This window comes from Eubalaena glacialis, chromosome 4 (genome assembly GCF_028564815.1).
Source record: "Eubalaena glacialis isolate mEubGla1 chromosome 4, mEubGla1.1.hap2.+ XY, whole genome shotgun sequence".
Taxonomy (NCBI): Eukaryota; Metazoa; Chordata; class Mammalia; order Artiodactyla; family Balaenidae; genus Eubalaena; species Eubalaena glacialis.
Window position 1 is genome coordinate 153,115,089 of NC_083719.1, and position 21,656 is coordinate 153,136,744.

General features: G+C 42.4%; 3 protein-coding genes across 4 annotated transcripts in view; 1 reads left to right on the forward strand and 2 right to left on the reverse strand.

Moving 5' to 3' along the window:
• The window catches only part of STK10 (serine/threonine kinase 10), a 117,531-nt gene extending 114,823 nt beyond the window's left edge, over positions 1-2,708 (reverse strand). Inside the window, exon 1 of the mRNA XM_061189932.1 lies at positions 2,271-2,708. Within this exon, the coding sequence (XP_061045915.1) occupies positions 2,271-2,426 (156 nt within the window). The 5' untranslated portion in view covers positions 2,427-2,708. The remainder of the gene's footprint in view (positions 1-2,270) is intronic.
• Positions 2,709-3,387: 679 nt separating this feature from the next.
• EFCAB9 (EF-hand calcium binding domain 9) lies at positions 3,388-15,715 on the forward strand. Its single transcript, XM_061188469.1, has 5 exons — positions 3,388-3,417; positions 10,751-10,919; positions 13,726-13,874; positions 14,657-14,833; positions 15,593-15,715. Exons 2-5 carry the CDS (start codon positions 10,784-10,786, stop codon positions 15,713-15,715), a joined length of 585 nt encoding a protein of 194 aa, XP_061044452.1. The 5' UTR covers positions 3,388-3,417; positions 10,751-10,783.
• A 4,981-nt stretch (positions 15,716-20,696) lies between these two features.
• The window catches only part of UBTD2 (ubiquitin domain containing 2), a 57,935-nt gene continuing 56,975 nt past the window's right edge, over positions 20,697-21,656 (reverse strand). For both annotated transcript variants that reach the window (XM_061188472.1, XM_061188471.1), the window contains exon 3: positions 20,697-21,301. In XM_061188472.1, coding sequence (XP_061044455.1) covers positions 20,904-21,301 — 398 coding nt within the window. In that variant the 3' untranslated portion in view covers positions 20,697-20,903. The remainder of the gene's footprint in view (positions 21,302-21,656) is intronic.

The following is a 21,656-nucleotide window of genomic DNA, read 5'->3' on the forward strand; positions in this document are numbered from 1 at the left end:
CCATTTCTTTCCCTGAGCCCCTGTATTCCTGCGTGTAACATGGGGTTGGGTTAGATCAGAGGGTCACACACTAAGGCCAGGCAGGGAACCTAATAAATGTCCAGGTGTGTCAGCCATCACACAGCTCTCCTGATCTACCTTTCCCTTGTCTTAATTATGAGAAAATCATGGGTTCGGAGGTGGTGGGGAGGGACTTGTGGTGCAGCCAGGCTCACAGCTTTGAGCACTAGACTCACTTTTAAAAGGGTGCACGTGCTCTGGAGAACCAGGAGGAGACAAAATAACTTGTGAATCAGATGGGCTCCTTTGTATGAAACTTTCAGAGTTGTAAGGGAGTTTTATGGGGCTAAAGCAGGAGGAAATGACAATCGAAACTGACAAGGGGAAATCTTACCAGCCTAGAAGCAAAGTTCTGCATTTAGGTTTGAAAGAAAATGAACCTCATGAAGCCAGGATTCATTAGGGGACAGGGACAAGACTGCAATGGAAAGTCAGCCCCTAACAGAACAACATCAGCGAGAGCCAACAGCATGCACTAAAAACACCAGCTGAACCTTCTGGAGAAAGCGGGGGATGTGGTGAGCTGACCAAGGGTCCAGCTGTTCTCACGGTGGTCAGAGCACACCTGGAAGAGCAGGCTCCATCAGGGGAAGGCAAGTACACCGGCGGGGTGTCCAGGGGGGCCGCAAGACTGAGGACAGTTTCCTGGTGCCGCTAGGAGGAAGAGGCAGCTCTGAGAAGGGGAAAGAAAAGATGTGCGAGTGAAGTATGTGCTGACGGCCCTGGAATACGTGCAGAACCCTCAGGCAGAGAAAGGCAGCAAATCAAGGCAGCTGAGAGTCACAGAGGCCAGCCTTCCAACCACAGAACCTTTGCTCCAGTGGGGCTTTCACCCTGTAACAGGAAGTGCTGGCTCCGTGGGGAGGTGGTAAGGTAACAAAACAGGCACCCTGATGGGCCTGGGTGACTTCAAAATTGCCCCTAGAGCAATGTTTCTCAAACTTAATGCGCACGTAACATGGGGGATTCTAATCAGGGGGATCTGGGCATCTGTTAAAATGCAGACCCTACTTTATTATTTATTAGGTCTAGGGTGGGGCCTGAGATTCTGCATTTCTAACGAGCTCCCAGGTGATGCTGGTGCTACTCCTCCAGGGACTACACTTTGGTGATTAGGCTCTCCACCACTTTCAAGGTAAAGAGAGCAAGTCTTGACCAGGGGTGGCCTAGAGAAGCTCTCTCTGTGGTCCAGGCTCCTGGCCGGAAATCCTGGGGTCAGAGTGGTCTACAAGCTATAGGAGCCCGAAAGAAGGTGATGGTGGCTTAGGAAGGAGGTGCCCTCCTGGAGACACCACCAGCTTAACATGTGGGTTTCTCTCAGTAAAGAGTTTCCTGGGGGAAAGGAGATCAGGGAAAGCGTGGAGTCAAGCTCTAAGTGTTTGGGTCCCCAATACGACTGAGCAACTCAGAATTTGTTCTCAGGACCAGAAACCAGACAATGACCCGCTGCAAACGTGACTACAATTAATCAGCTCTGCCCCACCCACCCCTCCACAAAAGCTCTCTGTCCTTTTATTCTTCTAGGGAAAGGTGACTGCAGACTGGGAGACTCCCCAGCTGTGACTCATCCACATACTCAAATCTGATCCCCGAAGCGCAGGATTCACGAGGCCCTGACTTTCCCCTCTGCCCAGCCCCAGCCCACATTTCCATGCCTAACCTCTCACTCTAGACAACCCCCCCCTCCACCTCCTGTCTCTCCCGTCTCTGGCTCGTCTTCAGGTGTGTCCCCAACTTCATCGGACTCAACCCTTCCAGACGCAGCCGAGTTTCTCTGTCCCCATCGCCTCGGCACTCTCACAGCATCTGAGTGGCCTCCCTTAAAAAGTATGCCTAGTATCAGTTTTACCGCGGATGCCTCGTCTCGGATGCTAAAGTCCTATAAGCGCCCCCTTTGTCTCCCCCTGCGGCGCCGAGAGCCGTGCGGGGCGCACAGGAAGTGCTCAGAAACTTAGCTCGGGGGCAGCAGCCGTGCCCGGAGGGGACGTCTGGCACGCAGGGACTCAGCCGGGCTGTGTGAGGATACCCCACCCCCCACCCCAGCGAAGAACAAGGATCACCAGGACAGGACCCCGGGACTCCGAGTTCAGGGCCGGGCAGCTCTCTGCGTTCTCCCAAAACGTGGCCGAGACTGACCAGGGCCAGCGCCCCTTCCTTCCGGAGCCGCTCCACGCGCCCCGAGCCACCCACCAACAACACAGCGCCCTCACCTTGTAAACCTTGCCGAAGGCACCATCACCCAGCTCGCCCACGATCTCCCACACCTCGTTGGGGTCCAGGTCCCGGCGGACGTGCTCATATTCGCGGGACTTTCTCTTCTCGAAGGTAGACCGGCGCAGGATGCGGCGGAAATTGGCGAAAGCCATGGCTGGGGACACGCGAGCAGGGGGGCGAGGTGGCGCCGGCTCCGGCTCGGGCTGTGGCTCCGGCGGCCGCGAGGGAGGGGCTGGAGGACGCCGCGGCGCTCGGGGGTTCTCCCCAGACCCGCCCTTCCCCGCAGCCAGACCACGGTCAAGTGCGCCCTGGGCTGCGCGCGGCGGGAGCACCCGGAACCGCGCAGGCGGCCGCGGTCCCCGCCCCCGCTCGGTCCAATCTCCGGGCCGCCTCCCGATGTAGACCCAGTTCGCGCCGCGCCCCCGCCCAGCCCGCAAGCCCCGGGACGCGTTCCGGGGACCCGGCCCCGCCCCCGCCCATCGCCCCGACTCCACCTGCCGCTCCCCGGCAGCGCCCGGAGACCCCCTAATTGGCTGCGGGCGCTCCCCGGCTCCGCCCGTCGCCGCAGGGCACTCTGGAAACTGTAGTCCCCCGCGCGCCGCACGCCCGCGAGCCACGGACTAGGCTTTGGCGAGCTTAGGGGACCCTTCGGCGGGACCATACCTGGTCTGGGAGGCCCACCGTGTCTCGTGGCTCCCAAAATTTCTGCGGGAGCGAAAGGGGAAGCAGATTGGTTATTCGCGAGCGCCCACTGATTGCTGTCCAAAGACCAAAAAGGCGAACCGGCATTAATCATTGAATCCGCCCCGTAACTGCCCCGCGCGGCTGCTCTGCTCGCGCCCACTTTTAAGGTGGGGGCGCCCGGCGGGCGAGGGCACTAGCCCCGGGCTGCACATCCTGCTGGCGGATCCGGTGCGGATTGCTCGGCGTGGTGCTGCCTCCTAGCGCGGGAAATGCTGCGCCCTTGCGGCGGCGGTCAGTCCCTGAAGACCCAGGCTCCCCGGCTCGCCTCCTGCTTCCCAGGGGCTCTGCCCCACCGAGATCCACCAACCGGCCAGGATTACAGGGCTAAGAGAGAGCGCTCCTTGGGGACTTACTTATCACATGCTTCCTGCTGGATCTTCAGATATATCTGCATATTAGGTAAAAAACTTCCTTATTCTTAATTTTCCAATTTTTTAAAATAAGCTCATCATACATGGAATTGAAGTTTTCTTTGACCACCATCATCCTCGATCCTGTCCGTTTTCTACCTGCCACTGTTAACTGTCTCTAGGACAGTTAACACTTGTATCTAAATCTAAGTGGGTTCCAAACAGCAAGTGCTGAGGGGTGGGCAGGTGGGCAACCTGTAAAGCTTATTATGGTAACTCTCCCACATAAGCAAATCGAGTCTCGGGGAATGTCACACTCCAATAGACCACGTCCCTGCGGAGAAGGTCCATGTTGAGGTGTTTTCACCCCTTCCTGAGCAGCATGCAAACACCAAGTATAGTTCTAAATTTGGAAAGCCAAATGCAGAAGCCTAGGGTACTGGTGGTGGTCTGCACAAAGGATGCCCTGAGTAAAGGTTGCCAAGCACTTTGAAATGTCCCCACAACTTAATGAGTGGTTGCAATCGTAGAGGGTCTTTATCACTAAAAGAAGGAAATGCAGCACAAGACTGGGCTCTCACCAAGTAAGCCCAAGTTTAAACCTCCCAGAACAAGCTGGAAGGCCGGTCTTTCATTAGTTTCAGTCCATTTGACCAACACTGTGAAGGGGGGTGGGGGGATAATGGGGGAGGCTTTCCCACTGGGAGGTGGGGGCTCTGACCACAGGTCAGTCTAGGGGGGCTGGGACAGTTCATCCCCAAGCCGGGCCAAGCCACACAGAGCTCTGTGAGACTGGCTCTGCGATAGCTCCAGAAAAAATGAAATGAGAAACAAAAATGGAGAGCTTCACTCAAAAATGTTATAAGTGAAAGAAGCCAGACACAAAAGAGCACACGTTATATGATTCCATTTATATGAAATGTCTAGAAAAGGCAAATCCACAGGGACAGAAAGCAGATTAATGGTTGCCAAGGACTAGGCTGAAATGGACATGAGGAGTCTTATTGGGGTGATGAAAATGTTCTAAAACTGGATTATGGTGATGATATAATAACTTCGCAAGTTTACTAAAAATCACTGAATTGTATACTTGAAATGGCGGAATCTTATGATATGTAAATTATACTCAAGTACAGTTGTAAGAAATCAAACAGAGAGGTTCAACAAAACCAAAGCTATATCTCTGAGATAACAGACAAGGCTGGTCAAAAAGATAAAAAAAAGAGTTGCAGAAAGAAAAATATTCTCCAAGACAATGAAAATGAAAAAAGAGACAGAATATTAGGTACAGTAGAGATTTTGATATCATAATATTTTAAACAATTTTATGTGAATACATTTTAATGTGAAATGGGTAACCATGTAGAAGAAAATATAAATGATATAAACAAATGATATATAAATATATGATATGATATATAAAAGACACATAATTTCAATAAGAAATAAAAAGCCTAAATAAGCTAATAACCAATAAAGAAATAAATCAAAAATCTAAAGTCTGCCCCCACTGAAAGACATCAGGTTATGTGGTTTTACAAATAATCTCTCCCTTTATATAAATACTTTAGGAAGATAGAAAAAAAGGAAACAGACTCATTTTTATGAGATGAGCTTTACTACAATTAGGTAGGAATAGTAAAAGAAAATTGTAGACTAATTTCACTTAGGAAATAGATGGGGGGGTGGGAAATACGAGCAAGATGAAACCAGAGGCTAATAAAAACATCATGACTAAGAAAGGTTTATCCAGGAATAAAAGAATGGTTCTATCTAGGAATAAAAACCATTAAAGTAAGACACTGGATTGACAAGGTAAAGAAGAAAATCGCATACTCTTGATAGTCACAGAAAAAGCATTTGACTGTATTCTTAGGCTAGATTTCCCCAAAGATAAGAATCTGAATGCAAATAGTTTATTTGGGAGGTGATGCCAGGAGGCACCAGTAGGGAGTGGGAAGCTAAGACAGGAGACACTTGAAGCCAGTAAAGGGTGTACTTTGTAGATGATTACTGCTGTGGCCAACTGGGGCTTAATCCCACTGGGGAATTCTGGGGATCAGGATGCAACACACTTCAGACTCAGCCTATCTGACAGTCAAGGACACTGGGGAATTTTCCTCTAAACCTCATCTGTCCTTGGCCAAGGGCTGCTCCCTAGGGCGGCACTTCTAGCCTGCCCTGCTAGAGGGCCAAGAGGACACCTCTAAGTTGAGAGATGTCACGGGTCTTTGTACAGCTTCTGCTGTAACAATCCTTACACTTCTTATTTTTTCTACTTTCCTATAGCATTTGCTAGAATCTTTAGCTTTATGTTAAACAGTAACAGTGAAAATAGGAATTCTTGTCTTGGTCCAATATCTAATGGAAAAGGGTTTAAAGTTTCTCCTTTAAGTATGATGTTTACCGAAGATTGTGGCAAAAGATCTTCACACAAAGTTCCCTGCTATACCTAATTTGCTAATAAGTTTTTCTCATAGCTGTAGAACTTTATCAAATGTTTTTTCTGCATTTATCATATGATTAATCATACGAGTTTTCTCATCTAGCCTATAGACATGGTAAATTTCATTTATTGAAACATTCTTGCATTCCTGGAAAGCAAATATTTTATCTCCCTCTAGAGAGGCTAAGTAACATTCCCAAGGTATGCTTCTTCATAAGTCAGTCCCCATTCACACGCCTCACCCCAGGCAACCACTAATCTGTTTCCTGTCACCATATATTGGAAATATCTTTCCTAGTTAACCATATAAATGGAATCATACAGTAGTGCTCTTTTAAGCCTGGCTTCTTTTCACTCAGCATAATATTTTTGAGATTCATCATGTTGTTGTATGTATTTGTGGTTCGTTCTTTCTAATTGCTGAGTAGTGTATGGATATACCACAATTTGTTTATCCATTCAGCTGTTGACGGACATCTGAGTTGCCAGTCTTGTTATCATGAATAAAGCTACTACGAACATTTGTTTACAAGGCTTTGTATGGATATATATTTTCATTTTCCTAGATGCACCTAGGAGTGCAATTGCTGGATCATACACTAAGTATATGGTTAATTTTTTAAGAGGCTGTCCAAGTATTTTACAAAGTGGTTCTATCACTTTACATTCCCACAAGTGATGTTGCTCCAATCACACTGACATCATCAGTTTTTAAAAACTCTAGCCATTCCAGTGACTATGTAGTGGTATCTTACTCTAGGCTTTTGCCCTCAAGATATTTGCCAAATCCTAAACTACAGAGCTTAGGGAAAGAGGTCACGAGAGCAAACAGAAAGCCAATAGGCTCATGGACCAAAAAGCTAAGCAGAGACTAGTTTGTGGTCTCCAAATACAATTTTCCATAAAATGATACTATGGCTCCTTGGAGAAGTCTTTCTAGATCTAAGACAGGAAATGTCTATCCTTACATCAACATCTGTGCCTCTGTCTTGAAACAAAATACAGATGGCAAATATGCACATGTAAACATGCTCAACTTCATTAGTCATCGGGGAAATGCAGATAAAAACCACTGTATCCATTTGAACAGGCTGTTATGCTGCAATAAAACCCTCAACATCTTGGTAGCTTAATACAACAAAGATGGTTTCTTACTGTATAGAAAGCTACAAAGAATGTAGCATCTATCTTAGTGAGAAAAAAAGATGGATGATCTACAAAACTATAACTTTTCTTGAGCATATCAAAGAACTGAGGTCACAAGGCAACCAAGGAAAGTGAATTCTAAGAAAGAACAAGCCCCTGCAAGGAGAGAGAGGGCACACCAACCATTGGACCTTTGGCAGAACATGGCTGAAAATGGCAGCCACCGTACAAGTGGTGAAGAAAGCAACTAAAGTTTGAGCAGATCATTAGAGGCAAAGTTTGGGATTCCATGTCAGTGTGGAATAGCTGGAGTTCCCAGACACAAGGGGCGGTCACACACACTGGCAAACTCCTTCCCATGGGTCGCCAATGGGAGCCCGTGAGAAAAACTGGGGGCAGGGCAGCAGACTGGAGACTGCCGGTTCTTGCTGATGCAGGAGTGAAGGGGTGGTTGGTGCCTGCCGGGCGATGAGTATAAGGTCTCATCTACTTCCTCAGAAGTAGCAAAAGCAAAATTCTTCAAAGCAATAGCTTTTTGCTGCTGGGAGAGGGGAACCCCTCACTCTCAAGGTCCAGATAAAATCCACGGTTCTCACCCCCAGGACATGGAAAGATCCTCTGTCTTTTCGTGTAGTCACTGAGGAACTCAAGACTGATAAGGAACCATCATCTATTTTTTAAATTTTTTATTGGTGTGACATTGGTTTATAACATTAAATAAGTTTCACGTGTACAACATTATATTTCTACTCTGTGTACACTGTGGCACCCTCAGAGCACCATCATCTTGAATGTTACTGCTACTATGGCATTGGAAAAGAGAGTTCTGACATTGTGGGAATTGTTTGTTACAGTAGTTAGCAGTACTCACCCTAATACGCTGGGAAAATGCAGTTAAATATTACACCATTTTTTCTCCCTTCCCCTAGCAGCAATAGATCTTTCCCTATGTAGCTCCTGGTGAGTTCTGAGGGCACCACAGCTTGCTTCTTCATGTGACATTATTTTTAGTGTTTTATACAGTCAATATTCATTTAGATTTACTCACATATTTTCAATTTCTGGTACTCTTCATTCCTTCCTGAATTTGTGTTTCCATATGGAATTATTTTTCTGTGCCTGAAGAATTCACTTATGGCTGTTAATTTTCTGTTTTTGTGTGTATGGATTTATTTTGTTAGTTACCTCCTTCTGTCATAATTGTATTGCATTTAAATTTTATCATTTTAAACTCCCAATGACATTGTTATTATTTTACCCCATGGTTGTTTACTTGCACTGACCCATGTATTTTTACTACTTTGTTGCTCTCTATTCCTTCTGATATCTTGGATTTTCTCTCTGTGATCATTCTCTGACTACCGTAAATTGATCCTTTAGAATTTCTTTTGGGAGGGTCCGTTGGTGATCATTCTTAGTTGTTTGGTTGGTTGGTTGTTTGTTTTTGCCTGAATACAGCTTTATCTCATCCTAATTTTTTTTTTCTTTTCACTATAGAAAATTTCAAACATATTTAAAGTAGAAAGAATAGTATAAGCTAGTACTCCTGTACACCCATCAGTCAGTTCATGTTTGAACAATCCTGTTATATGTATACCAACACCCACGGGCCTGGATTATTTTGAAGCAAATTCCAGACATCTTACCATTTTATCTTTTTAAACCACCACCATATCCACTGTCATTCCTAATATTACATCCAATCAGTGTTCATAGTTCTCCATCATCTCATGCTTTTTGGTAAGTTGTTTGTTTTTGTGGGTTTTTACGTACACAATCTATATGAATTAGGATCCTCATAAGTCCATACACTGTAATTGGTTGATGTGATTTGAAAGAAATTTAACTATTAATCTATAGATCCCTCTTCCATCTCTTTTTCTTTTCTTGTAAATGTTTATTGAAGAAGTGGAGTCATTTTCTTTTAGAGCTTTCCACAGTCTGGGTTTTGTTGATTGTGTCCCCATAGTGTCATTTAACATGGACCTCTGCTGTCCTATTTCCCTGATTTATATTTTCTATAAATTGATCAAATTCAGGTTTGATTTTCCTCCTCATTCTTTTAAATGAAGGTGGAATTCGCATAATATAAAAATTACCTATTTTAAAGTGTACAATTCAGTGGCATTTAGTACATTGACAGTGTTGTTCAACCATCACCTCTGTCCAGTTTGAAACATTTTCATCACCCCAGTGGGAATCTTTGTATCCAGTAAGCAGTCACTTCCCATCACCCACTCCCCCAGCCCCCAGCCCCTGGCAATGACTGATCTGCTTTCTGTCTCCATGGCTTTGCCTCTTCTGGATATTTAATATAAATGGAATTATACAATATGTGACCTTCTGTGTCTGGCTTCTTTCACTTACTATAAGGTTCATCTACACTGTAACATGTATCATTCCCTTTCATGGCTAAGTATTTCACTGTATGGATGTGCTACCATTTCATTTGTCTATTCATCAGTTGATGGACATTTGGGTTGTTTCCACCTTTTGCCTATTATGAATAGTGCTGCTATAAACATTTTGTACAAGTATCTGTTTGAATACTTGTTTTCAGTTCTTTTGGATATATATCTAGGAGTGGAAATGCTAGGTTATATGGTAATCTCATGTTTAACTTTAAGGAACTTCCCTTCAGTCTTGAAAGATGATTTTACTGAGTATATAATTTTAGCTTGGCTATGATTGTTTTTACACATTGAAATAGTATTACATTATGTTTTGGTTTCCATGTTGTGAAGAAGTTGATTGTTAAGTTTAATCATCAGTCCTTTGAAGATAATCTTTCTCCTCTGATTGCCTTTAAAATCTTTGTCTTTGGTATAATGCAGTTTCACTCTGATGTGTACATATATGTATTTCTTCTTATCTCAACTACTTAGGACTTCAGTCTTTTGAGAGGTAATATAGCATAGCTATTAAAAAGCAGTGATTATTGCCAGACTAGGTTCACATGCTGATTTCACTATTAATTAGCTTAGCGACTTTAGGAAAATTACTTAACTTTTCTGAGCCTTTTTTTTAAAATTTTTATTGATACAATTCATGTACAATATTATACAAGTTACAGGTGTACAACATAGTGGTTCACAATTTTTAAAGGTTATAATCTATTTATAGTCATTATAAAATATTGGCTAGGGAATTCCCTGGCGGTCCCGTGGTTAGGACTTTGCGCTTTCACTGCCAACGGTGCGGGTTCAATCCCTGGTCCAGGAACTAAGATCCCTCGTGCAGTGGGGCATGGCCAAAAAACATATATATATATTGGCTATATTTGCTGTACAATATATCCTTGTTTATTTATTTTATACGTAATAGATTGTAACTTGAGCCTGTTTCTTAATCTGTAAAATAGGTATAATAATCTCTACCTCATAGGATTGTATGATTAATCTTCAGACTAAATGAGTTAATATATTAATACACTTAGAACAGTGTAAGATGTTACTATGTAACATGTAGTTATGTAACTGTTCACCTTGATAATGATGATGAGCACAGTCTGTGGGTGGGTGTCTTTCAATGGTTTTGGAAAATTCTCAACCATTTTTTTTTTGGCTGCTCCGAGTGGCTTGTGGGATCTTATTTACAACCAGGGCTTGAACCCGGGCCACGGCAGTGAAAGCACTGAGTCCTAACCACTGGACCGCCAGGGAATTCCCACAATTTTAATTTTTTTATTGACTGTTTCCTATGATGCTTTGACGTAGGAAGACCTTTACTACCAGAGCTTCTCTCTATCCAACATTCTAATTCTGAGGCAGAATTCTCTCTTCTACTTCAGGTTGCCAGAGTCTTCGGCTTAAAGGGCACCATAATGAAACTGAAGCAAGGATCGTTTCTGTGGTACCTCTATCTGGATAAACTATATTGCTTATTATCCGTGAGAAATGTGAAGGCTTTGGTGGAGTATTTTCACCTTCTTGATGTGCACCGCAAGAAAACCTTGAATGGTTAGTACTTTCAGAAATGCTTCCTCTGGGTCATTACCTGGTTTTTAACGAATGTGCAGGAAAATTTACAGAACCACAAACTATTTCATTAATGTATACATTACATCTTCTAAATGAAGCACAGAGAAAAATTGCCAACAGAGACTTGAAGGCAGTTCTGTGAGGAGGATAAAACTGCAGGCTCTGGGGTTAGGTCCTCCACCCATTATTCCTGGGTGATTTGGAGAACATCATCATCCTCTTTTAAGTCTCATTTTCCTCATCTGTTAAGTGAGGCTTCTAATAATGGATTCCATCTCACAGTTGGAAAAAAAAAGATAAATGAGATAATGCATGGAAAATGCTTAGCATGGTGCCTGGCACACTGTAAGGGTTTAATAAGTGTTCCTTATTATTACAATTATTCCTGGGGACTGAGCCCCACTCAGGCATTAACCCTCAAGACTCCCTTAGCAAGACTTCTCGTCTAGCGAATGGGAGGTTTGAATCAGATGATCTGCAAGATCCCTTCTAATTCTTGGTACTTGTGAGTGACCAGAAAGTGCTGATGATCTCGACCCTGCCTTTGAGTGCACAAACTAATAGAAGACCAATTAAAACACTTTAGGTTTTTTTTTTAATATTTATTTATTTTTATATATTTTTGGCTGCATCGGGTCTTAGTTATGGCACACGGGCACTTTTGTTGCGGTGCGCAGGCTCTTCATTGCGGCATGTGGGCTTCTCTCTAGTTGTGGCGTGCAGGCTCAGTAGTTGTGGTGCACGGGCTTAGTTGCCCCACAGCATGTGGGATCTTAGTTCCCAGACCAGGGATCGAACCCGTGTCCCCTGCATTGGAAGGCGGATTCTTAACCACTGGACCACCAGGGAAGTCCCCTAGGTTTTTTTCGTTTGTTTGTTTTGTTTTGTTTTTAGGACTGGGTATAAATAAGGTGTCCCTACTCATTGTGACCTGAGAGAGATGTCATTTATCAATAAGGAGTTTCTTCCATAAAGATATTTTAAAGAGTTCATTCAATCTTTATAAAAGAATAAAAAGATACTTTCATTTTCTCATACTTTCATGCCTCCAGTTTACACACAGTATGTCACCAAATCTTCACAATAACCCAGTCCTAGATAAAGCAACTGTAGGGCGCCTAGATGTAAACAGAAGATCTGGGACCAAAACCCAAAGCCCACAATCTTAGTCTCGCCAGCATTTGCTGAGCAGAGTCTGATCTCCCTGGTAACTAAATCACTCCCTGGTGATGCAATACCCAAGAGATAAAGTCATACTTGTGTCTTCTGGTCACCAAGGGACTGGATGGTGACCTGAAAGAGTGAAGGCATAGCCTTGAGTTTTGCCTTCCAGGGAGATAGTGACTTAAAGCCTTGGAGACTTGAGTGGGCCAGAGCCAGCTGATTGAAAAACAGTATTTGTTAAGTAACTACTAAGTCTCACAATAAAACATTTCTCAAGGAGCAAACATCACGGTGTTTACACATGGTGTGTTGTTCCCAAGTGCTCGTACCTGGTTGGACTCATACCTGGTGGGACGTGGGGAAGGAACATCCAGAGGCCATCAGAAACCCCCAGATCATGACATTGTGACGACTGGTTTCACTGTGCACTTAGCCAGCTTCAGCCAGGACTCCAAACCACACAGATGTGCTTTACGGATTTAGTGGAGCCATGTCTTGTGCAGGAGGTAGTCTCTGTAATCAATGGGCAAGGAGAAATCACATGTAGACAAAGTTACACTTGAAAATCCCTGAAATCCCCTGGGTGATTTGTACATACAACCTGTACAGCCATATATCACTGTGTAAACTTATCACCATGTTTGTTTCTTCCATCTAACACTCCCTGAGACAGATGATTAGTGAGTGGAATTTCAGGCAAAAACCTTCCACGTCCTTTAAATTACAGTATTTTTTTCTCTGATTGTATATGACTGTATATGCATTAACTAATGTGCAAAAGATATGGCTTCACTGTGGAAAGAGCAAGGCTGTGGAGTCAGACGGACCACATCTGAATTCCAGCTCTGCCACTCAAAGTGTGGTCCACTGACCAGCAGCTGCCGCATCACTTGGGAGCTTGTTAAGAATGCAGACTCAGTCCCATGCCAGAGTTCCTAATCAGAATTGGTGTTTTTACAAGATCCTCAAGTGATTGGTATGCCTATTATAGCTCAAGAAGCCCTGAGATTAGTTACTACCTGAGGCTTATTGTAAAAGGCTGTGTAGGGTTGTCAGGGTTCAGTGACATGTGGCACTTAAAGCGCCCAGCGTCTAAGGTGCTCAGTGATAGCTCCTTTCCCCCATCACCGAATGCATTTGCTTTATGTAAGCATGAGGAAAAGTGATACTTTTACGGAAGAGGAATGATTTTTAAATTTCTCTTGTTTTAATTCTCTCAAGTGAAAGGCCCAGGTGAAATGTCAGCTTTTCCAAGAATGTGTCATAGGTCCCCAGTGAGAATTAAACTCTTCCTTCTATGTACCAGCAGCACTTTGAGACTTTTATTGGTTACGTATACACATCTGTCTGCTCCGTCGAGCGTGTAAGCTGGGCTCAGGAACTAAGCCCTATCCACTATCTCCTTCTCCACAAGTCCAGGTACAGTGCTTTTCCACACAGCTCAAGGGCAACTGAGGTTTGAGAAACTGTGGAAGGTATAGTGGCAAAGCTGGAAACAAAATATTATCATTACTATGGCCAGGTCAACAAGCTTCCAACATGACAACCATTTATGTGGTTCCCAGATGTTTAACATTTTGGAACCGTTTCAGAATAATCCATCTCATCTCCTTACCAACAGATGTGCTATTCTACCACTTCCTTCATCACGTGACTGACCTGAAACGCAACCAGATCACAATCGTGTTTAACATGCTGGACTGGACTGCTGTGGGCGAGATTGGTTTTGACCAGTTCTACATGCTGGTTTGCATACTGCTGGCACAGGAGGCAAGTAACGCGTCAGGCTCTGTGGAGCAGAGGGGGCACAGCTTGGCTGCTGCCACCATTTTGCTAAAGGTAGCACCGAATTAAGAGTGCATCAGAATTTTTCTTTTCACTTGAACCAGGAAGAAAAAAAATGGGGGGAGAACTACTTTTGGTTCCTAAATGGCCCATCTATAACCTAGGAGTTTCCAAAGGTTATCCAGCCTCCCTCCCACATTGCCTTTATAAAGAACGAATCTCATCCTGTCACATCCCTCCTTGGCATGCCCTTCCTTGCCCCTTCTAGCTGGTGGGTCTTAAAATAATCACCAGTAATCCTAATTGCCTCTCTGCCTCAGTGATCCCTTTTCTCAGAGAACTTTCTGAAGGGGATGAATGATAAAGACAAGACACACTCTTCTTTGGGTTCCCACCTTACCTGGTACACACTCCTAATGTGTATTTACCTCTTTCCCACTCGAGGAATGGCACCTTGTGTCAGCATTTTACTGCCAGTGCCACAATTTTCGTAAGTAGATTTTCACTGAACGTAAGGAAATACATTCTAGTGGCTAGAGTTCTGTCTAGCAGAACCAGTCACTACAGGTGGCATAAGTCCCCCTTGAACGCAGATGCTGAAGCAGGATCTGATACATCGACCATAGAACCCTTTCAGCCCTGAGCTGCTATGATTCTGCCTTTTGCTTTTAGCTCTCTAGGAAATGGATTAGTGAATATATGAGTCTTGATGTCGCCAGTTTAGAAAGTAGCACCAACAACATATTTACATATTTCTCCCAAAGCAGAACCATTTGGAAGAGCAATTTATTTTCCGCCATTCCCGGCCTGTTTTTGAGCTGCTTGACCTGGATGGGGAGCTGAAAATTGGCCCATCCAACTTCCACATGTACAACTTTCTCTTCAATATTAGAAAACAGCAACTCAGAGACCTGTACCATGACTTTGACATCACAGGTGACTGTGTAAGTGCAGATCCCTAAAGTGTGGCCCGGCAGCCCCTCTGTCCAAAGGTAGAGGACCATGTCCTGCTACCTACAGTGGAGACAGGGGAGGAAGAGGGTGGGAAAAACCTACTGGAGCGTGTCATGGCTCTGGGATCATAAAAAACTAAAGAGATATATAGGCCTGTGAAAGAGAGAGGACTGAATAACTAAGTCCTACGTCATAGAATGTGGATATAAAATTATAGAAGTTTGGAGAAGGAAATTTTGTTTAGAAGTTCAGTTGAAAGAAGGAAATACATTAATATGGCAGAAGTTGGTCTTAGGGGAAGGGTTTATAGATTTTAATAAGCAGAAAGGAAGAAATTCTTAGATGGGAACACATGAGCTAAATCCCAAGAGAAAGCAACTGTGGAGAAGACAGTGGATCCTGCCTATTTAAAGAGGAAGTCCATGTTGACAAGCACGTGAGAGCTAACTAAGGTTTACAGTTTAAAAAGATGGCTCATACTCTGAAGAAGCTCAGATGGCAGCCTGAGGGAGTCTGGACTTGATGTAGCAGAAGTAAGAAAGTGACCCTTGGTGCCTTTAGAGTCTACAATAGACTCTCTGTTCCTGGCTCCTAGACTACAATTAGACTATAATTATGTCCTAATTACTGGGCCTCTTTAATAAAGTTTCCAAGGTTTTAAATGAGAAATGATTACAATCCTGCTGTCATCTGAAACAAAGTATCAAAGCCTTCCTGAAATAACTTTTCTTTTTGCCCCCCAACACAAGCATCTTAATTACAAGGAATTTAAGCTGTTTACTATCTTCTCCATGGACAAATACCAGGAGAGTCAGAAAGCACTGAAAGAGGAGAAAGAAAGCTCTGCCCAAATACAAAGTGTCACAAGTTAATGTGAGCCAAAGAGAGAGTCTTCTTGGAATAAATGATTTTGAAAGTATAAGTAATTACAATTGTTAACATCTCTAAAAATAAATTTAGAACATCAAAGTAGATATCTTTAAACTGATTTTTACACATGCGGGGTTCAGATAAGCACTCCTCAATCAGCATATTCTTAACTTTAATAACCTTTAGACCTCACAAATGACTCACAATTATGTAATGTGAAGTAAAAACTTTCTCTTTGTTGACATGTCCCAACTCTGCTGCTGCTTTTCAGATCAACTCTGTCCATCAGGTCCCTGTGTATCCAAATAATTACCAACTCTTACTGGAGCCAAGCAGTTGGAAGGTGATGCTTTCCTAACATTTGTCACTAGTGGTCCAATACTTTCAGAATTCTAATTCTCCCACTCCTTAGGCTAAAACAAACTTCAAATTGGCAAATGGCGAAGCGCCTCCAACCATAAGGGAAACTGACTTTTAGGGATATGGGGACTGTGTTCTTCCTAGAATTTAAATTACTCTTTGATGTGCTAAGTGCTTAAGCAACTATACCAAATCTACTAGGGTAAAATAATTATTACATGCCCTTGTATAATTCTATTTTTTTGTATAATTAATGCCTTGAATAATTTTTAAGTGTCTTTAGCATGGGATTTGTGAATCCTCCCTGACTACTGTGATGTTAATGATGATAACTACCACTGAGTAAGTGCTTGCAATGGGTCAGGCAGGGGCTTTAGACACATGACTTTATGTATCCCCTAACCCTGCGAATTAAGTGTTATCCTCAATTTACAGATGAGGAAATTGAGGTGTCAAGATTAAGAACCTTACCCAAGGTTCTTAATGACTCACTAGTGGCAGGACCAGAGTTCAAATTCAAGGTCAATGAGACGCTTGTGCTGAGAACAAGTGATTTGAGTAACTCACTTCAGTCTTAGCAGATTCTGTTTAAGTTTTAAGCTGGCGTTTCACTGGCTCAGAAACCCCCTCTACCTAATGCTAATTACCACATCTCCTTCTACCATAGATTTCTGAGGGACATGTTTGGTGATTAAAGAAATACAGCTCATTTACTATAAACCAAGAATTTCTTAAGGAAACAATATATGCAATATAACTGACCGTAAGGCATTCAGTGAGTTCCAGAGTACTTAATAATCAAAAATCACTTTGTCAATGTGCAACAGACAAGAATACTGCCTAAGACTGTCATTCATAAGTCACACGTAATAACTGAAATCATGTTAATTACTATGAACATTCTCTATATTTACTCTAATAGTCATGAGATTTCGATAACACACTTATGAGTAATGCTTAGCAGCCAGAACTTTTGTCTTCCCCACAGCGGTACTACAAAAACAAAATGGAGCTAGCGGGAATCCCCTAGCGGGAATCCCCTGGCGGTCCAGTGGTTAGGACTCCGTGCTTTTGCTGCTGAGGGCACGGGTTCAATCCCTGGTTGGGGAACTAAGATCCCATAACACAAAGTAAAACCACATGACACAGGTTTCCACCTAGACTGTCAAAGATCAGTAAGTTGGTCAGAGACTTCCCTGGTGGTGCAGTGGTTAAGAGTCCGCCTGCCAATGCAGGGGGCACGGGTTCGAGCCCTGGTCCAGGAGGATCCCACACGCCGCAGAGCAACTAAGCCCGTGTGCCACAACTACTAAGCCTGCGCTCTGGAGCCCACGAGCCACAACTACTGAGCCTGAGTGCCACAACAGCTGGGCCTGCACGCCTAGAGCTGGTGCTCCACAAGGGAAGCCACCGCAATGAGAAGCCTGCACACCGCCACTAAGAGTAGCCCCCGCTCACCACAACTAGAGAAAGCCCGTGCGCAGCAACGAAGACCCAATGCAGCCAAAAATCAATAAATAAATTTATATTAAAAAAAAAAGTTGGTCAGGGTATAGGAAAATAAGAGCAGTCATATTGCTATAGTATTAAATTGGTAAAAATCTATTTGGAGGGCAATTCAGCATCTACTCCCTAAATGTATATACTGTTTGATATAGCAATGTACATAGACGTAAAGATGTAGCTATAGAAAAGGACATTTCACAGTAGCATGGTTTATAGTACCAAAAGACTAGAAACAGCCAGACTGACCTGTGGTACTCCAGACAATGGAATACTACTGCACCTGTAAGAGGAATGAAGCAGATCTAGCTCAACATATATGGAACAATCTCTAAGATTAACCATTTTAGAGAAAAATCAAATGTATAGAATAGCATATTTATGGAAAAAACAGGGTAGGGCGGGTAAATATACTCACATACACTAGAATAGTGGTTCTCACATTGGGATCCCCAGACTAGTAGCAGCAGCATCACCTGAGAACTTTTAGAAATGCAAATTATTGGACCCCACTCAGACCTACTAACTCCAAACCTCTGGGGGAAGAGCCCAGCAATCTGTGTTTTAATAAGCCTTCCAGGTAATTCTGATGCACGCTGAAGTTTGAGAACCACTGTGGTAGAGCATCTTTAAAGATATCCAGAAAACTGGGAACAGCTGTTACCTCTGGGGAGAAGAAATGGGAGATGAAGAACAGGCATGTTCAGAGAGACTTTTCACTTCGGTATGTTTGGATTTTTTTTCCCATGTGTATGTATCACTTATTTTAAATAAAAATTAACAATCAAAGCCTACCACTTTGATCCAAAATGGATAAAGAAATGAGCTCAGTGCTTCTGAAAAACTGAATTATGGGTTTTGGTTTACAGCATGATTCTTAAAAGAAAAAAACAACAACCTATTTGAGACCAAGATTTCAATGCAGCAAATAAAGTATATCTATAAATGACCATGTATGGTTTGACATAGCAGAGCCTAAGTTTGGTAGTAATGAACTTGTTAGTTACTGAGCTGGGAGGTTTTAAAAAGGGGAAAAACCTTTTTAGAGGTTTTTTTTTTTTTTTTTTTTTTTATCAGAATGAAGCAGATTACCCTTATTGTGGAGAGTAATAATAATTAAAAACCCAGAATAAAGGCAAAGACAAAGAGAAAAATTGAACTTTTTTTTAAAAAAAAGCACAAAAACCCTACATACTAAAATTGTACACATCAAGTATTGGTCCAATCTTACATCAATCTATTTACAATTAAACAGCACCACGGTTTTCTCACCTAGGTTAGTTAAATGCCCAGAAAATTGTTATTCAAAGTACATGTTCCTTTAAAATAAACTATTAAGAGAGCTCAAATCCTCAACAAAAAAACTTCTACCAACTATAGATTATTATATCACCAAATTTACTTAAAAATAGATCTGAACACTTTTTTGTCCTCCAGTTGACAAACTTTGAGAGATGTTGCTGTTCAATGTGGCACACAAATTAATAAGGAAACATTTTGATGACAGGGGCATTATATTGAAATTGAAATACCCTCGCATATCTCCACCTCCATATATAAAAATACTCCTTTGGAATTAATGCTGCTGTTGCCTCTTGAATTTAGATTCAATTATCAGTAAACCTAAATTAAATGTAGCCACAATCTTTAAAATGATTGCATGAAAAAGAGAAGTAGTTAAAGCTCTCAGAAACATGATATGTTACAATTATAGATATTATGTGCAATCAGGCTATAGGAAATTTAATAGTATTTTAAACATTACATTTAAACTAAATAGTTTCATTTTGCCATTAAAATTAATAATGGTGCTTCACATCCAAAATACATGTGAAGGTTTGATTATTTCTCATTTGAGAAAAACATAAGTGCCTTCTTGCCTCTACTTTTCCATCTCATGGATTCTCAGGGGTTCAGAAATCACATGGTAGCCTCCTTCTCACTTATGGAACCAACCTTGAAAAGGCTCCAAATTAAATATAATCCTTGGCAGCTTTATTCCAGTCCTAGTACAGAAGAATCAGGTTATCTCACCCAATTTTTCAGTCCTCTAATATAATCTGCAGATGCTTCTTAATTTGCCTCTTTGCTAGGAAAGATGAGAAAGGAAAATTCTCATCCACCACAACTACAGGTAACAGTGAACTATGGAAAGCACTAAAGCATAAAGCAACGTATCATCATTTGGTCTCACTGTAGATGTTTACGTGATGTCAGTAAATCTTTCACACTAGCAAATTATGAGTTGAAATTTTTTCTAAAAGATTGAAGACAGGCACAATTCTCCCAGGCACAGACAGAATGGGTTTTCCTTACACCCTTCCTGCAAATTGGGGGAGAAGAGATAATTACTTTATTATCCTACAGTAGGAACAGCTGTACTTGATTCCGTGCATTCCCTGGGATTCCCTTGAATCCCTGGAATGATTCAAGTACATTCCCAGCTGTACTTGATTCCATGCATATGCATGCATTTGGGGGCACAGTTAGCTCTGAAAAGTTCTAAGCAGAGTAGGTAGATCAATGAAGGTATTACATAGTAGTGTCCTTCTAAGCCTGGATATGAAACAGCTTCATTATATAGACATTTCAAAATACCTATGCAGCAAGAGGACAACAGACTTTTCAACTAAGTTATCAGTTGAAAGTCAGAGATCTGAATGCACTGACCAAATTATTGCCTAGTGTTCCAGAAAGGTGCCTGCCACCAACGTGCTGGAAGGCACCAAAATTTAGTGTGAATGTAAACAAGGAGCTCAGCATATGGGGATGGGGAAAGCAATACTGAAACACAATTTGCCAGTCTCTACTCCTTTATGGCTAAATATTAATTGAGCAAGGAATTAAGACCAGAAAAGAAGAGAACCTCAAGTACTGCTCTTTTCAGATTCCATTTTAAAAAGCTCAAGTTTTATAACTGTTATTGTATTTTTTTGTATTTGATTTATTTTTTAAGAATTCTGTATTCACAGGTGCTTGGTGCTATTCTGCATGGATGCAATGTTCTATTTACAGTCCAAATCATTTAAATACAGCCATTATATAGTTGTTGGGTATTTTAAAATAAATGGTTATCTATTTCTTAACTGCCTCTTGAATTAGAAGCTGTAATTACATGAGTCTCAAAGGCTGGCTCTTTGTGTTTTATTAATTATTTTCGTTGGTCTCCATCACAGATGGAAGTTTTCACTGGTAATTCCTCAGAACTAAATCCATTCATACGGAATTCAGAGCAGTGAAAATAAATTTCACGCCATAGAGTAGGAAATGATAACAACAACAATAAAAAGGAGCAGGAGGGATCTGGGGACAGCCAACAGGACCAGTTCAGTTCTCAACTGGTGTTGGGTTTTGCAAAGGTTGGCTCATTATAACCTGTACAACATAGTCCTTTGGGATCTTCAGCTCTTCCAGCTTCATTTTGTCGGTGAGAGGTCTGCCAGAAAAGAACCACCGCTGACTACCCGGTTCCACTCCTTCTGCTGCATGTAGCCGCCTCTTCATGTGGTACACTGTGTCTGTGCTGCGGACCACAAGTTTGAGGTCCTTGCCGGTGGAAAGGCGCAAACGGAGCTGAGATTCATACCCCGAATTGGGTGGTGGCTCAGGAATATCCAGAGTCTCTATGTCGCTCTTTTCCTCTATCATGTTGATTGGTGGTGCCAAGCAGTAGACTGGAAGCTGATACCTATTCCCCAGTTCATCATAGCACTCTGTAAGTGCACCTTCAGAAAGAGAAGACATGAAAAAGAGTTTAATCTAAATGAATGCATTTTTCTTTACATCTTGCAAAATGCTCAAACATCTCATTGGCTTGCCACTGTAGAGAAAAAAATGTAAAATAAGGCCAATCTCTGTCAGTGATCATCAATAATCATTATCAAGACCCATGACCAAATATTTGAGTGTTTATCAAATTTTACATTAACCAGGACCCTAGCTCCTTGCCCTCACTTCTTCTAAGTCATTTCATACCTAATTCACACTTTTGTTAAAAAAGGAAAAGAAAGCACACAAAATTCCAATTTACTAATATTATCAATGCTTAGACCAAATTAATGGGAGATGCAAATTACATTG